At 40.8% G+C, this 17458-nt stretch overlaps 1 protein-coding gene across 1 annotated transcript in view; it reads right to left on the bottom strand.

Moving 5' to 3' along the window:
• Positions 1–2259: 2259 nt before the first annotated feature.
• MYL3 (myosin light chain 3) overlaps positions 2260–17458 on the bottom strand; it is a 38407-nt gene continuing 23208 nt past the window's right edge. The window contains exons 2-7 of the mRNA XM_005512121.4: positions 16901–16928; positions 11570–11719; positions 10204–10377; positions 8038–8115; positions 6494–6529; positions 2260–3087 (exon numbers count right to left, since the gene is read on the bottom strand). Of these exons, the coding sequence (XP_005512178.1) occupies positions 6501–6529; positions 8038–8115; positions 10204–10377; positions 11570–11719; positions 16901–16928 (459 nt within the window). The 3' untranslated portion in view covers positions 2260–3087; positions 6494–6500. The remainder of the gene's footprint in view (positions 3088–6493; positions 6530–8037; positions 8116–10203; positions 10378–11569; positions 11720–16900; positions 16929–17458) is intronic.

The following is a 17458-nucleotide window of genomic DNA, read 5'->3' as shown; positions in this document are numbered from 1 at the left end:
TTATGCACCTTGGACTGACCTGGGGATCATTCCTCAAAAAGCCCTGCCAATGTGTTCAGGGTGAAACACCAGCTGTTATTTTACTCTGTTCTGCTTCACTGGGTGACCAGTAACTCCAGTTTGCCCCACATGCTGCACTTGCACTCTTAGCTGGTCCACATCAACGCAAGTGGTTGTGCTTGGCCTGTTGGTCTTTGCCTCTTATGCTGCTCCATCAAAGGACTTCCTCCCTCACTTGCAGCACTCCTTGAAATGTTCATGAAATAGCTATGAGCCTCGTGTAAGTCCCAGATGCTGGACTCACGGGATAATGGTGTTTCAACTGTGATTTTAGTAACAACAGAAACAGTAAAAATAACCCTAACAATGTGTAATTCTATGGTACAGATGCCAACTGTACCAATAAGACAAGCATTGAAGCCTAGGAGAGGTGGAGACTCCAGCTCTCCAGATATCTGTACCTAGATGGGTGAATGCCACTCGTATGCCCAGATGAGAGGCTCACCTGCATCTGTGGATGAGGACAGATGTTGTTCGGGGAACATATGGTGAAATATTCTGCAAGATTTAGGAGTCTGAGTAGCAGCAGGGTGGTGGCTTTATGTTTGGCAGTTGAGGAAGAATGTAGCTGGTGGCCCACTGGAGGAGAGATTAAGATTTCTCCACCACCTGAGATGCACCTTATGTTATAATTAAATCTCTCTGAAAAGAATCATAGAATAGTTTAGGTTGGAAGATCAAAGCTCATCTAGTCCAACCCCCTGCCATGAGCAGGGACATCTTCACCAGCTCAGGTTTCTCAGAACCCCATCAAGCCTGGCCTGGGATGTCTCCAGGCATGGGGCATCCACCACCTCTTTGGGAAACCTGAGCCAGTGTTTTACTACCCTTATTGTACTAAGTCAGAACAAATAACCATGCTTTGATTTTCGTGGAGATTTTGATAGATCTGACCCTAGGCTAGGCCATGTAGGGCTCATTGTGTGATGGTAATAGCTGAAGTTCAAGATTAGTTTTAGTGACAGAGTAACAGGGGATGGAGGGCAAAGAGAAGACAGTCAGATGATTGCTGCTGGCAGAATGTTTCTGTACTCTGCCTTCACAATGTCTCTCAGCTGTACGAGTCCTAGAGCTCAAGGAGACTTTAAACTAGAGATACCCTTGTAAGAGTATCACAGAAGATAGGAGACATTCCCAAGTGACTGATTGCACCACCAGGAAAGGGAGAAAAAGCTGCATTTTCCAACTACAGTCCACCTTTGATTCAAAACAATATTAAGTTATCATTAGAGTCTAAATATGGATTTACAAGACAGTGAAGGCAAGGTACCTATGAAATGTTGCTTGGCCAAGACAAAGTAGGCCCTAGGAAAACACAGGAGCCAATGCTGCAAATGGAAGTGGATGACCACAAAGAGAGCTGTGAGGAGGAGATGGACCACCGGTCACTATCTCTCGTGTCCATCTCTGAAGCACTAGAGCAGACCTAGTTGTTAATCTCATGGCCTTATCAATGGCCTCTTTAACACGCAGCTCTGTTCAGGACCGCTGCTTCAGATGGTGGTTTCTTCAAAACCAGTGATTCATGATGATGATATTCTTTTGCTTCTTACTTGCATCTTTGTGTAAAGTTAACCCAGGCTGGATATAAGACATTCTTGTCGTTATTAGCATGTTTCTACTCCTCCTTTTGCACTAGCTTTTTGAATTTCCTTTAGCATTTTATTGTTATTGCCATCAGCCTGATACTTCATTAGCTCTCTAGCTGCTGATTTTCTATTATGGCTGTTCAATGGTTCATTCTGTTATGGCTCATATATTCATGTAATTTGATAGTTTGTGTTCTCTTGTTCACAGCAAATCTTCTCTGTGGGGAAGACCTATTCAGTCATTGCTGTGCAGTTTGTAACCCAGTATTCCAATGTTCCACTGATTATCTTTCCTCTACTGAGTTTCCTAGTTGTTTGTTTTAATAATGCCTCTTGCTTAAATGGAGTGTTACATATTCAGATTTTTGGTATTGCCTAATAAAGTGTACCAGCCTCTAACTTCTCCCTTTTCCACCTCCAAAAGATATCTTTTTTTTTTTTTCTATTTTCTTTACTCTTAAAATTATTATTCCCCAGAAAATAAGCCAGCTTACCCCATGTGCTTTTTCATGCTTCTCAGCTTTCCTTTGCCTCTACTGAGGTTTTTCCCATCATTTATTTCTCATTTCCCCTTCCCTCACACAGACACAGAAACAATGATAAAACCAGGTGACAAAGAATCCCATGTTTTACTGCAAAAAGCTACAGGACCAAGATACATATATCAGAACAATTTCCAGTTTGCATTGGGAAAGACATTTTTCTTGTTTCATAGTTCAAACTGTTGGAGTGGGAAGTAATCCTTGTGGAGAAGAGAGGCATTTTGGCAAACATTGTGTACACTTCTGTTTTGCCTTGTTTTTTTCTTTTTCATCTTAAATGTTAGGGGTTGTATCTTCCAAATCTGAGAAACATGTGAACAAGGTTGTGTTTGTTGCTGATTGCCAGGCATTTTACTTTTACTGTTTTCCTCTAAAGACTAAGAGTATTCCTTGCATACGTGAGATTTATACAACTCATTTAGTTTCTTTTCTCCCTTACTCTCTTATAGCTGTTTTTTTACAAATGTAATAAACACAAAGAGAAAGGTCCAGTTGTTTTGGAAGGAAGAAGGGAGGGAAGGATACAGCTAAATGACAAATATATTTTTGATTGAATTAGTCATGAAAAAAATTACTTCCTTTTTTTCCCCTCTCTCTTAATAATTTCATATTGCTTGTTTACATTCTGTATTAAAAGGAAAAAAAAGGCAATGCCCAGGTACTCATAGTTCAGATTCCAGCTTCTTCAGTTTCCTGTGTGTATTGAATCTCCACAGAGGCCACCCTCTTCTCATGAAGGAACAAGGCAAAACAAACAAAAAACCATTTCTCCACATATCTTCAGGGACAGCACATTTTGTAGCTCTGTAATGGGAATCTGGGCTGAAAAATGAGAAGACATTCCATTACAGTGAAATCCAAGGCCAGCATCTGGGGTTCGCAGCGCTTATCTTGTCCTGAAAAATAAAGTTATTTTTAATCATTAGAGGAAGAAAGAAAAAACAAACAATGCCACCAGGAATCAGCCTCAGTTGTCCACAATGCCACCAGGAATCAGCCTCAGTTGTCCTAATGTATCTGTACACAGCTTATTGGCAGTGAGGGCTGCAGCTGAGTGTCTCTGTACTATGTAGATGCCAATTGACATCAAAGAGCAATCGCCCAACACGACAAAATATCCTTAGTCTGTCCCAGTCCCACAATCTTACACTCAAAGTGTAAATGATGGACAAAACATGGGAAGCAGTGATATGGAGAGGCATCATAGCCATGACAGATGAAAAGCCATGGTAAAGACTCAGCTTTTCAGAAAAACAGACTAGTTCCTTGTCAGTAGACAGTTTCTCCTACTTCTGTTATTTTCTGCAATCAGTCTCCCATCAGCAACATGTGAGCACAGGGGGTTCTCTCCAGCTAATGTCTAGATTTCAAGCAGGATTCAGTTCCCAACCCATAAACATCTGATGCAATTTGAGATCCCCCAGGTCTTCAGAACATTCCCATACAGATGTCAAATATGACATAGTGTACACGGGAGATTTGTCCATCTCAGCATTGGCAGCTGGACTCCCTGCATCTGTGTCCCTTCTTCAGATGAAGTAAATCACTCGTCATGTTCCTTCTAACTGGACCTCCTTTAGGTTTGGAAACAGAGACACCCCACTTTCATGTAGACACCTACCTGTAGTCACTTTGATATAATGTGAGCCAAGGATGACTATGTCATCTGGTCAGACACTGATGGCATGTTCTAGGATTTCACTTAACCTCAAGCCAAAGGGCTGAATTCACTTCCCCACACCTCAATACCTAGAGCCTGCTTGGCTGCCAGCTGCCACAAGTCTACCATGGGCTCTGAAACCCATCTGTGAGTTCATGAATATCTGACACATGTGGAGCATCTCAAACAACACCAAGAACCTACATGTGGAACACTGAATTGAGCCTCATGTACATACTATGGACAACCCCTCCAGCTGTACTGTTCTACTACTTGAGCTTACATTATTAAAGTTAGACAACGTAGTTTTGTAACACGAGATTTATAGTAAAGAAATAGGTATCTGAACAATTCAGACAACATTCAGCTTGATCCCAAAAGTGTTCCATCCCGGCATTTTGGGCTGTTTGATCAGCTCCCATGAATGGATATGCACCCAAGAGATAGGCCATGAGATAAGGTTGACCACAAGTAAGGTACGGCACTTTCTAGCTATGTGAGAAAGCTTAATGTCTCCTGATGTCCATGTGTTTCCCGGTGAATAGTGCAAGGAGTAGATGTGTAGCCAAACTGGGAGTGTTTTCTACAGCAATGTCTACTGTGAAGGAAGAACAGTTGGTTATAATTCTGCAGAGCACTTGACCTGGGGGGCAGCGGAGACAAAAAAAAAAACACCTGGAAGAGTCACTAATTGAAGATCTAATTGATTACTTTGTGTTATAAATAGTACACAACACCGGGGGACAAGCTAGTGGAGAGGCTATATATAAGAAAAGTCAATACAGAGTAGTCACAACAACTATACTCAGAAAATAAAGGAAGGGAAAGTGAAAGGGAAAGACACAGTTCAGTTCTTATGTTGGGATACAGATCTAGCTTTCCTCCAGCATATAGGAATGGCCAAGAAACATGAGCCATCACTTTATTTTTTAATTCAAATCCAGATTCCCACTGAGTTCAAATCCAATGTTTTGGGATTCTTTTGTTATATCCTCTATGGCAAAGGGCCATCACCCTTTAAAGGGTAATGACCACAATTGTCTTTCCCTAAAGATGCCAACAGCAACACAGCAGGGAGTGGAAGATACCACCCCCAAATGACGACCATCACGGCTCATTGGCAAATCAGTGGCACTGTGAGTCAGGAACAATCAGCTCCCTTTCCAAATCCATCATAAGCAAAGATACTCTTGCTGGCCCCTATGCTACATCTCCCAGCCCTCTGCCAGCTTTACCAATGCTTGTTTGTCTTCCTTGGTGGCTGGCATTTCGTTAGGTAACTAGAAAGACCTTTGGCATTAGAATAGGAATTTCCCATGATAGTGGATTTAAGATGGGATTAAGGATTGAAAACATCTCTAAACAACATGTAAGGATCACCCTAACTGCTGGATTACCCACTATGGCTGTGGGCCAGTCCAGATCTTTGGAACTAAAAACTGAGAGCTGGTGCTGGAAAACTGAGTGCGTGTTCGGAGAAGATAAATGCCTTTAAGAAAGAAATCTGGACCACATTAAGAAAAAAGCAGTCAGTCATCTTTTTTAGCTGGTTTACATTTTGGTCAGTTATGTCTTGGGACAGAAGTCCCAAAGACCTGGATGTGATTCCTGCTTAATTCTCTCCCTGGGGTGCCAGTGAACACAATCAAAAGTCACCATACAGCAGACAGGTCCTGGTAGGCTGGGATAATGTCAACTCCAAAACCAAAACAAAGCCAGACCTGGTCAGGACAGAGTAGAAAAATAAACCAAAGGAGAAGAAAGAAAACCCAAACAAATTAAAAGCAAAAGAATCAGAACCGATCTGAAGGAAGCCACTCTGTTTCCCAGTCTATCAGATACTTTGCAGAATAGATGGAGTTGGTTAACTCTCAGGTCAGATCTTCAGCAAGACATGAACGGAGATAAATGATGGTGGATGCCAGTTGAAAACAGTGGCTGCCTTTTCCAGGAATACAAACATAAATGATGACCAGGAAATACTGGAAATGGAGTTCAGCTCATTTGCAATGGTGGGACAGAGATACCCTTAATGGTGCTGTGGTTTGGACAACACTACTGAATAAAGCCAGAAGTTGTGCTGGACAAAGCTCTTGTGTTTTTCTGGAAAACCAACCCATTTGCAGGAGATTTTAGGAGCCAGATTTATGGAAGTCAAGTAATTACCATCCAAGCGTAGGTTCAGTGACATCAGCGTTCATTACTCCTTTTTATCTACTTTTCCATGTACTTTTTGCCCAGTTTTTCTCTAGTCATCTCATTTCTATCTCCTCGCATTTTTAGGAGAAGTCTAGGAGCAGAGACTTGTAAGTGGACATGAAAAATGTGCATCCTTTGAAGTTTCCAGTCAATCATAAAGGAATGACCTCTTACTCTTTGGAAATCAAGTCCTTTTAGGATATATTACATTGGACTTCTAAAATAAATACGTCCAGATTTACCAGACAATTGCAGAAAGGTCACTGATTTTCTGTGCACTTGAAAGGATGAAGAAAACATTTCACTCCTTCTTGTTCTACTTGCTTGTACAGCATCCTGAAAATATTCAGTCTCTTTGATTAGTCACTTATAGATTGTTCAAGCCTATCTTAGATGCCAAAACCACAACAATAGGATATGCAAGGAGGACAGAAGAGACTCACCTGGTGTTCAGTTAGCCATGATATGCTTCACAAAAGCTGGAAACAAGAGAAAGAGAAGGGTCATTTATCAACATCCTTTCATTGAACTCAATAATGGCCTGGGTATCTCAGCCTGTTTTTTTATTTAAATTCACTCTTCTTCCTTCCTCTGATGCAATGAAGACTACGCCATTTTGTAAATAAGACTCAAGATACTGGGTGTTAAACTCTTTGTAAGTCTTTATGATAACATATATATACAGTGCAGTGTAGCCAGCAGTCTAGGTAGCCAGTGGAAACGAAAGCTTACATCAGTCAATCTATAGTTTGCTTAATCCCTTACCCCTGGCAGCCATATGGAACTGGCTTTCCTAAGTATACAGCCATGAGAAACTAGGGGTCCTCATCTCGCAAGGCTTTCAAGAATTCATCACATTTGTACTAAGGCAGGGGACACTGAAGATGACTTGAGTTAACCTCCAGATTCCACAGCAGGTCACTAGGTCCAGTATGGTGACCTTATCTCTACAGTGAAGGCAGGTTTAGTAAAAAAACAAGGTATTTTAAAGTCAAATTAAGCTTTTGTTTCAAAAAATTTAGAGTTCAGTTTTTCTCCATTAAAATAACAAAACCAAATAAAACACCCCACACACTCATTTTGTACAATTTTGAAATTCAAAAGGAAGAGGAAAAACACATTTTGAAGTGAGGAAATATTTTTTTCCTTCCCAGTTATCTCCCCACGCTCTGAATTTCTCTGAATTCAGCATAAGTTCATGAGTCATTTAGATAGGCTAAATCTACAGATTTCTAGCAACAAAACGCTCATAAGAAATGTTTCCCTGAGCTCAGACCACTAGTATTTTTAAATAGAAGGAGATCACCAACCCAAATACTCATAAAAGGCTCAGATAATACGACAGATGAGCTAAATCACCAAGATGATCAATGGTCAGCCACCAGTCAACCTGAAGGACTCAGCTGTGTACAAAAAAACATGTTCATGATCCCTACTAAAATATTGTTGCTTTATTGAAAGGTTTGAAGCATGTAGGCTTGCAAGACACAGAAGAAAACCACGATCCACGTGTTCATGAGCAATGAAATCGGAGGTCTTTGGAAGGTCTTGTAGGAGTCTTAAGACATCAAACAGGATGCTAAGGATAACATTTTTTACTGGGCTTTTGAACGAAAACTTAGCCATTTTTTTTTAAAGAAGTCTCAAAAGGAATGTGTATCATTTTTTAAAACGACAAGGAACTGTGGGAGCAGGTAGAAAAAATAATGCAATTTTTTTTTTTTTTTTTTAAAGGTAAAGAAAATAATAATATATAGCCCCTCGTCCTGAGAGGGCCACAGCCATTCAACTATGGAAAATACAAGTAAGCTTCAATAGACAGAGTGCATCAGGTGAATTATAGAAACTGAATTGGTCTAAAATTTGGAAAAGCACACATCCTGATCTTTGGAAGTCAGATCTTCCACAGGTTTGAAATTTCTCAGGATAATTGTAACAAAGCCTTCAAGCATATGGCCACGGCTCAGACCGGAGTGGTCATACCTACCTTCGTAGTTGATACAGCCATTGGCATCTTCTTGACCAGCCATTAGCTTGTCAACTTCCTCTTCAGTCAACCTCTCACCTGGGTGGAAAGCAAAATGCCTCTTCAGTACTTGGGCCCTTTTTAAAGAATTTACAGAGCACAGTTCAAAGAATAAAGAAGAAAGTGAGAGAGAAGGGGTGGAGGTTTTCTCTTCACTTTAATTTGTGGTGCTGACTGCTAGGAAAGCTAATTTTGTACTTACAAGCTGAGCAAATTTGATCTGGAAACCAAAAAGACAGAATAAATAAGGAAACCCACATGACATCATGTTCACATACTCATTCTTCTAAGAATAAACTTTCTCTAAGTGCCAAATTCTGAAGGTTTCAGTCACTTTTTAACCAAGCCCTCACTATGCAAACTCTCCGTAGAGTCACCATCTAATTTGCCTCTGAGTTTGAGGTTCAGCAAGATTCCAAGGTCAAACATAGGATCTCTGATTTGGATCAGTTATTCACTCAATTTCATTTTCTAAATATTAGGTGCCTATTTGCCCGCAAGGCTTCATTCTGCTTCAGCAGAGATCAACCTGATCCCTTCCCTTATTCTAATATTAGGTACTGATTTTAGGATAAGATCAAATGAGTCCCTGAAAAGTAAATGAGAAATTTGAGGTTGATTTCAGCTGAAATAATAGAAAATATAAAACAAAACAAAATAAAATAAAATAAAAGTAAATAAAATGAAATAAAATGAAATAAAATGAAATAAAATAAAATAAAATAAAATAAAATAAAAGTAAATAAAATAAAAGTAAATAAAATAAAATAAAAGCAAATAAAATAAAATAAAAGTAAATAAAATAAAAATAAAGTGCATTGAGTGTGCCCTGCTACTCATACTGTTCTGGTTTTCCATCCCTGAGTCCTGGTACATGAAAACAAGACTTCAGTTGATGTGAACATGTGAAAATTCAACCAATTTATTGAAAACGGAACAGAAAAGCATGCTAATTTAAAGAATATTTGGATGTGACCAATATTTAGCGATGCCAATCTAAACAGGATCGTTAATTCTGAAGATTAAAATGCTTCCTATCAGTGCTGGAAAATTAGAAATTTCCACGTTGTTGTGAGTCACTGGAAATAGAAGGGTAAGTACAGAAGTATTTCTTGTAGTACTGAAAAACTCACAAAACTGCCCAGCGTGGTTTCTTTGTCCCAGGTAAGTTTAGATAGGGCATCAGTCCTGACTGTGGGGTTTTTTGTCATCACTCAATTTGATCCCAAACTAATCCCATATCATCAGTGATAAAAAAAGAAAGTAGCATTGCTTTCTTTTCTTATTCCCTGTGTCATTACCAGAGATGGATATGTCACGGAATGAAAACTCCTGGGCAGAAAAGGGTTGGCTTTTTGAATTGACAACCCAGGTCAAACCCCACCATTGGAATCCTTTCTCCAAATCAAAGCTCTTTTGCAAAGGCTCATCCTTTCTGAAAATAGTACAAAAACACTAGTAGAAAAGGGTGATCTTGAGAAATGCTTAGTGGATTCAGCTGACAACATGTCAGTGCCTTCTAATCCAAATTGGAAACCTGTCATTAAGTTACAGCCAAATTTTCTGTCCTTCACTCATTCTGTTGTCATCACTCTCTGTGAAAAACTGAACTTCTGAAGTCAAAATTTGACAGGACAGAGAAATATTGATCCCTATTTTAAAAACAGGAGCTTTCCATTTCAGAGTTAAACATGACAATGTTAAACATGACACCTGATTAAAAAGTGCTTAATCTTAGAACTCTTCTTGAAAGTGCAGAAAAAAATGAGGAAAATATTGAAGAAATCGATGGGGTTTCCAATGTTTGAATAATTTTATTATGATAGAAATGTAATATTTTTTTGAAAAATGAAATACTAGAGGAAGGAAGGAAGTTGGGAGAGAGGGAGGGAGGAAGGAAGGAAGGAAGGAAGAAAGGAAGGAAAGAAAGAAAGACAAATATTTGAGATATAGGTCCATGATTTTCAGCTTCATTATTAAAGAACCATTTTTGGTCATTATAACTGAGGACAATGTGATGGCTGAAGTCTTGCTCAGTCATTTTCTCCATAAAGGTTACCCAGTATTGTACAAGTTATATAGGAAAGATCTCAGTGATGAAACTGCATGAAGAAAGGTTCACCTTACCTAGCGTAGCCAAAACATGACGGAGTTCAGCCCCCATCACTGTTCCATTTCCCTCCTTGTCAAACACACGCAGACCCTCCACAAAGTCCTCGTAGGTGCCTGTGTCTTTCGTCTTGGCAATATGCTGGAGCATGGGTAGGAAGGTCTCAAAGTCAATCATCTTGGAGTTCATGTCTACAAGGACACAGATGGAAATGAAAGGTTTGGTGGATTCTGGGAGAGCTGAGGACTAATCATGGGGCATTCACCATGGGTAGGTTGTATGGGTAGAAAAACTGTGGCAATAAATGCCAGCTAAATGGAAGAAAAGTGTGTAGGAATATCATAAGTACAATTGGACAAATGGATAGTGTAGGAAGGAGGTCTGGCAAAGAGAAGAATATGAGTTTTAGATAGATAGATAGATAGATAGATAGATAGATAGATAGATAGATAGATAGATGGATAGATAGACAGACAGATGTGTCCAAGTATCTGACATATGCAAACATCAAGGAAAGAAAATCCTCCCAAGAAAAGTCTCCCAAGACCATTTCACGCAGCATAAAAGTATGAAACTAAACAGAAGAGAGTAAGAGAAGCTCATTCCCAACCCAAAATCAGCTTTGTTTTGCAGCCCGGTAACACAGCTGTATAAAATCATACTGGGAGAGAAGATTTAAAGCAAATAGGCGGGACCAGGACTGTGTATCTCATTTTCCTGATTCTCTGCCTTTCAAGAGCATCAGAGGACATTTTGTTTCCATACAACTCCTTGTACGACCTGCCACTGTGTCACTGCTATATCGTGACATACCATAGCTGTTGGGTGAGGACCTAATTGTCTGTTCCACCTCAGCAGAAGGAAAGGACAGAGAACTGATCTAGAAAATGCCTGAATGTGGATATGGTCTGAGGGAGATTTCCTTTGTTCTGAAGAGTTATCTGGATTATGGTGGATGTTGAAGTGAGATATTACTGGAATCATTACAGACCTTCTAACACATACTTTTGTGGAACAAGTTGTGTCCTCACGATCAGTCTGTACCTTTGCTTCTTTGGATGTCTTCAAAATGTCTGTGTTTTTAGTAAACACAAGTGAATGTCTGTCATCAATGCAATTTATACAGACAAAACTTGTAATTGTAAAACACACTGACGCACGAGGACATTAAATTAATACATTGTCCTAAATTTGTGACAATTATATTGACTGCAAGATAATTTTTTTCCCTGTTTACTTTTCTGCTAGTGACTTGCAGAGGCTGTTCCATATATTTTGTTATTTCAAAATTAATCTTTCCATCAGAAAATGGAGACCTCATCTGCTTCGCAACTAATTCTTGGAGTGATCTTTTTCAAAACAAACACAGAGGAGGACACCAACCTTCTGGTTTGGGTCTGCCAAGAACTTTCATGACCTCAGCCTGGGTTGGATTTTGGCCCAGAGCTCTCAAGACATCTCCACATTGTGCATATGTGATTTTCATCTCAGATTTAGGAGTCCGGTCGAAGAGTGAGAACGCTTCCTTAAATTCTGGAAGACAAAAAGATAAAAAGAAATGCATTCCATGCTCCTTCAGATAAAGTCAAAGGAAGACTAATCCTTCCCCCTAACTAACTCTGCCTGACCCCTTTATTTTTCAGTTTGGGAACAAGTCTGATGAGCTTTATTGTTGCTGTTATCTGCAATGTTTGTGTTCCTCCTCCCCTGCATTTTCCATTTCAATCAGGGAATGGAATCAGAGAGGTCAAAATGCTCTTCTCATGGTATTTCCGTCTCAGCTAATATTGGGAAGTGCAGAAAACCTTATAGAAATGGTTGGCCTTGAGAGCTTTCCAGCTCATCAGGAGCACTCAGGATGGCACAGAATTCAACAGCAATTCTGCTCATTAGCTAACTGGATATCCTATTCAGTGTTATACACTTAGAGAGCACTGATGCAGCCCACTGAGCTAAAGCAGCACTTCTATTAGCAGGTAACAAGATATAACATGATAACCTACTGGAATTATCACACAACAGTCTATTGGTGGGGGAGGGTGAAGGTAAATGGAAAACCCTATAACTGATCAACTGTTGTATTTAACAGGAACAGAACTAGAAGAATCCTCTGATTTTTCTTTTTTCTACCACCTAGTCCAATTGCACTGTAAGAAGTCAGGTTTGGTATGCCATCATCTACCGATGCCGGGCCAGATCCAATGTATGGAGATGCAGTCATTCCCTCCAGTGGTCTCACATCTGCCTGCTCTCCCCTGTGCACCCATGCAGAGACACCTCCCTTGCAAGACAACCAGCTCTCCTCCACTACATCCTCTTGAACATATCCTCACATCTTCTCTTTACTTCTGGCCAAATAGGGAGTCGCTTACCACTGCAAGCAGTATTTTGACATTCCCATGGAAGAAGGTCCCTGTTCTACCACTAATTAATGGAGTCAGTGCAGGATCCCAGGGGAGACTTCCCCAGATGGTAGTTACTCAGGTTACATCTCTATCCTTGAGTTGCAGAGACAGAGGAGCATCTCTGGACACAAGTAACCGTAATAGGTTGTTATCCTTTACTGAACACACTACAAAGAGCAATGTCTATAAGTGATCACAAATATCCCTTTGGCTTTAAAGCTGTGAATCTGACCCTTGCCCTGCTGTTACTCTTCTGTATGTGTTTCTCTCCTGCTCTCCAAACACAGAAAGGCTATATCGTTCTGCCTAGATCCTGACTCATTCAACCATTCAGCCATGCATTCTGCATGCCAGATTTTCTCCATCTTTCCCTTCTCAGTTCCTTGTCCTCTTCATTATTCCCCCTCCATCTTTATTCTTTTTCTCCTTTGTTTATTTTCCTCTCTCCTTCCTTCTTCCCATGTTGTTGTGTTTGCCTGTCCTTCTTTCTCCCTACCTTTTAATTTTTATCATTCCACTTGTATCTTACTCATTTCATTCCTCATCTAACACTTCCAAACAGTGATGTAGTTTCTCATTTTGGACTAATTAACTCTCCTCTTGTTTTCTTCTTTGCATTCTCCTCTTTGTTTCTTCTTTCTTTCTCTCCCTCCATTTTTCTCTTGTATGTTTGTCACCAGCCAGAGCCCAGGTCCCATTGGCCGCCCTCACTCCAGCAGAGGGCAATAGTGGATTTTCACGGATCCTTGCTGAGAGTGGAAGGGGGTCAGAGCTCTACTCCCAGCTCTGTCCTTTCCTGGGGGTCTCAGCAGCTGAAGTAGATGAGTATTATACACACACCTCCCTGAGCTCATCTGCCTGCAGCTTACCTACTCCCTGAGGCCAATTGCTTGAGCACCGTCTGCTTTGGACCTTAAAGCTTTACAATTTATCATAGTTACTGTCAGTGCTCATTTGTTGGTGTTTTGTTTTGTTTTTTTTCAAATATATATAAAATTAAAGTCAGATGTAACCGCCTCTCACCAGCACATTGCCCTGTGGGTTTGGAAACCCCATTTTGTCAATATACAGAAGCAGTCTTTTTTTCATTTGTATTTGCATATTCTGGCTTAATGTAAGTTTCCATCAAAGCAATGAAATCAGCATGGCTATGGTCTTCTTTGTCCTCCAGCTAGCCATTAAACCACTGGCAGGAGCACTCTATATTTTCAAATGCCTAATTGCTGCCTATCTTCTCATCTTGAATAACTCATATTCTTCCCTTTTCAGCAATTTAAGGGGCTGAAGGTACCAGGAATCCAGTTTTATAAATACACATTGCCACAACCAATGAATTTCTCTCACAGTTGAGGCTGGAGGACATGTGAAGATAGAGTGTTACACACGGCTTCACCCACAAACCATTCTTTTTCTGAAAGGAACATTTTGGGGATTAACATAATAATGAATCCTTGCAGGGAAGTAAGTCTGGTGCAATGAAGTAATTGCATTAGCAAAAGGAAGAGCTTTAGAGTATCCTAGAAGATAGGACTGGAAAAGCCCTTGAGCTGCTGTACTGCCTCTTCCTCCTCCACCACCTCAATTCAGAATCAGCTGCCAAAAAATATCAGTTGGGTCAATGTTGAGAGACTAACAGTCTGTAACATCAAACACATAGTATGGACTTGTTATTGATCTAGTGTCTGTTGACATGTTGGGAAGCATCTAGTCTCACTGAGACACCTACGTCCTCATCTGGTCAGTAGAAAGAGAGATTATTATTATACATTAAAGCTATAGTTAAAAACAAAGCCCACATACAAAGGTATGACAGGTGACCTTGACCACCTGATGACTCCCTGAAAGAGGAAATTTGACAAAATTAACAGCACAGCACAGAGCTGAAAATGATCCCAGAACAAAACAAGTGCAACTGAAATCCAGAAGAAAGGGAGGGCTGGCAATATGTAAAGCCTGAGAGAGAGAGGAGAGAATGGGAAAGGGAAAACAAAACAAAATTAACATATTAATCTAGAGCTCCTGTGAGTCCCAACTCACAAGTCATGCCAACAGTCAGTATAACAAGTGGTGTTTGCTTCCTAACCTGTGCTTTTAATACAAAATAAAACAGTCTCAGGCACTGGAATACTGATTGTCCACTGTCTTAAACTGGTGACAGATTTCTCAGCAAGGTTTTGACATGTGCAAACTAGTACAGAGGACAGGCCAGGAACAATCCAGGGACAACAATGGACTGTGCTGTAGACATAATTCTATATCTGTAACATCTAATGGAGAAAGGGAAGGGAAGGGAAGGGAAGGGAAGGGAAGGGAAGGGAAGGGAAGGGAAGGGAAGGGAAGGGAAGGGAAGGGAAGGGAAGGGAAGGGAAGGGAAGGGAAGGGAAGGGAAGGGAAGGGAAGGGAAGGGAAGGGAAGGGAAGGGAAGGGAAGGGAAGGGAAGGGAAGGGAAGGGGAAAAGGAGAGGAGAGGAGAGGAGAGGAGAGGAGAGGAGAGGAGAGGAGAGGAGAGGAGAGGAGAGGAGAGGAGAGGAGAGGAGAGGAGAGGAGAGGAGAGGAGAGGAGAGGAGAGAAAAAAATGAAAAAAACAAAACAGAAGAGGGCAGGAGGAGAGGAACTGAGGAGCTGACTGATCAGCAGTACTTTTCTGCTTAGTCCCCGGGTGATGTTCAGGCCATTAGGGCCTCCTTCCAACAACCTGTGAACCAAATGTGAGTTTAACCTTTAGTGGATTTAGCATTTCTCCCAGAGCTATCACATAGTATAACTGTCATGCTGTTGTAGTTGACGTGGAGTTCTCATAGCCTTTCTCACAGAGATGATATCTGCTTCCTGCCCCATTGCTTTCCCTTGGATATTTCAAGGACGTCCTATTTCGCTAGTCTTGGATTCCCAGCTTTGTGTGTGTTGAGTGCAGCTAGACCAGAAGGCAGCCATAAGAAGAAAAGAAAGAAGATGCAACTTCTCTTTCTGGAGACTGCCAACATCTCCTCTTGACCTTGGCAGGACGAGGATTGCTCCCAAGTTTGCCATTTCCTAAGCATTCCAATGGGCTTATGGACAGACAAGCATCCTTTTTTTGTTTGGTTGTTTTTTTTCTGAACAGGTCTTTTATTTTTCCATTCTCTGACATAGTCTCTAGAGCTAGTTCTACTCATGGAGAGAGAAAACTAGGCATGGAAACTAGGTGGGTCCTAACCAATCCGCAAAGCATTAGCTGATGAAACACCCAGCTGCTGTGTGCTGCTGGCATAGTTCAAAGGTTTATGGCTCAGCATTTTGCCTCTCCTAAGGTTTCTGGGACTGGAAAAGGGGCAGGTTCCCAGAAATTAACAGTTGCCTCCAATCATGAGTTACTTTTGACCTGTTGTTAGAAAATAGAAACTAAAGCCAGTAAGGGGGGCTTGAAAATGCCAAGGTAATGCTGGAAGTCTGTGGCAAAGCCTTGGTCTCTAAGATAGTATGGGACTTGATTCCAGTTCAGAAAATTCTTCTTTCTGTATCTCTCCTCTCTGAATCAGCCTGACTGGATAGCCTGTGATTTTGTTTTCCGTCTGTTCTAACTAACCCATTTTCTGATACCCTATTTCATAGGCTCTACCAAGTTTTCCAAAGTGTTTAAAAGACCGAAGCAGAATTCTGCCAGATGTTTGACTCAATCTATCAATTATCCCTTTAAGTAAAAAGCAGGCTGGTAGTTGAGGAAAAAGGGGACAGCTGCAGAGGTAGTGTTCCCAGGACTTCAGGCATGAGGTTTCAGTATCAGTTTCTTGGGCTGAAATAAGGGGTTCAGAAACTAATCATGATGTTTTGCTTTGAAACAAACAAAAAAAATCCATTGCTGTCACTATTTGCTGATTTCTGTAGATCTGTGACAAAACTGTAACACATTGAATTCTGATCGAATACAGGGAAAAGTTATCAAAAGCAGAGCCGTGAGACTTTCTCTTGAAAGTCTGATATTTTGTTAATGGGTTTTCTTCAAGAAAGATCATATATTTGGACTGAGGTTTTCAGGGGGTTGGGTTTTCTTCTTTTTTTGTTTTTGCCTCACTGGTAGTGGAGCTGATGTTTTCTTTAATGAAGTAAGTACCTAATCTGCATGGTGCATGACTTTCCCCCTTTTCTCTTGACCAACTCAACAGAGGATTTGGAGGAGGGACAGAGCAGGAGCAAAGCCATGAATTAATGCATGGGAGCCAACTCCCTTCCCAAGGGAGATCCAATACCACACCTGTGTTCACCCCAGCCCTCGACAGTACTTCCCAGTGATGATATTTACTGTGCACAGAAGAGAAACACATCTTTCTCACCTTCAATCTGATCAGGGGTAAATTCAACCTGGAAGAGAAAAAAAACTCAGATAAAAACAGAGAACTGAAGCAAATAAGAAGAGCTCTAGGTTCCTCCCTGTGTTATGGTTCTGTGTGCTTGTGAGGTCCATGACAAATACTGACTCATAAATCCATGAAAATAATTTTATAGATCTGGTATATTGTTCTTTTTTTTTCCTTCACATTCCGCACGCAACAGCCTCATCTTTAGGACCTCTGTCCCCAACATAAGGCTGCAGATTCCCTTCTGCTGCTCCTGTGTTCCTGCTGTAGTTCTCTTTCACCTACCCCAAGTGTCTCCCCGCCACTGATGCCCAATCCAGAGATGATTATGGTAACAACATGGTAAATCCTAAGCTACTTCACTGAAAAAGTTTTATTGGTTGACATATGGGGATCTGCTATCCATAGTCCTTTCCAGCAGAAGAACTAGGGGGTATCAAGTGAAGCTGTCATGAATCGGGCTCAAAGGAAAGTGAAGAAACTGGTTCTTTGCTCTTAGAGCTGAACTGGGGAAAGCTGATCATGGGATACTGT

Source organism: Columba livia, chromosome 2 (assembly GCF_036013475.1).
Source record: "Columba livia isolate bColLiv1 breed racing homer chromosome 2, bColLiv1.pat.W.v2, whole genome shotgun sequence".
Classification (NCBI taxonomy): Eukaryota; Metazoa; Chordata; class Aves; order Columbiformes; family Columbidae; genus Columba; species Columba livia.
The sequence above is the reverse complement of the archived record's forward strand: the minus strand, read 5'-3'. Positions and strand labels throughout refer to the sequence as shown.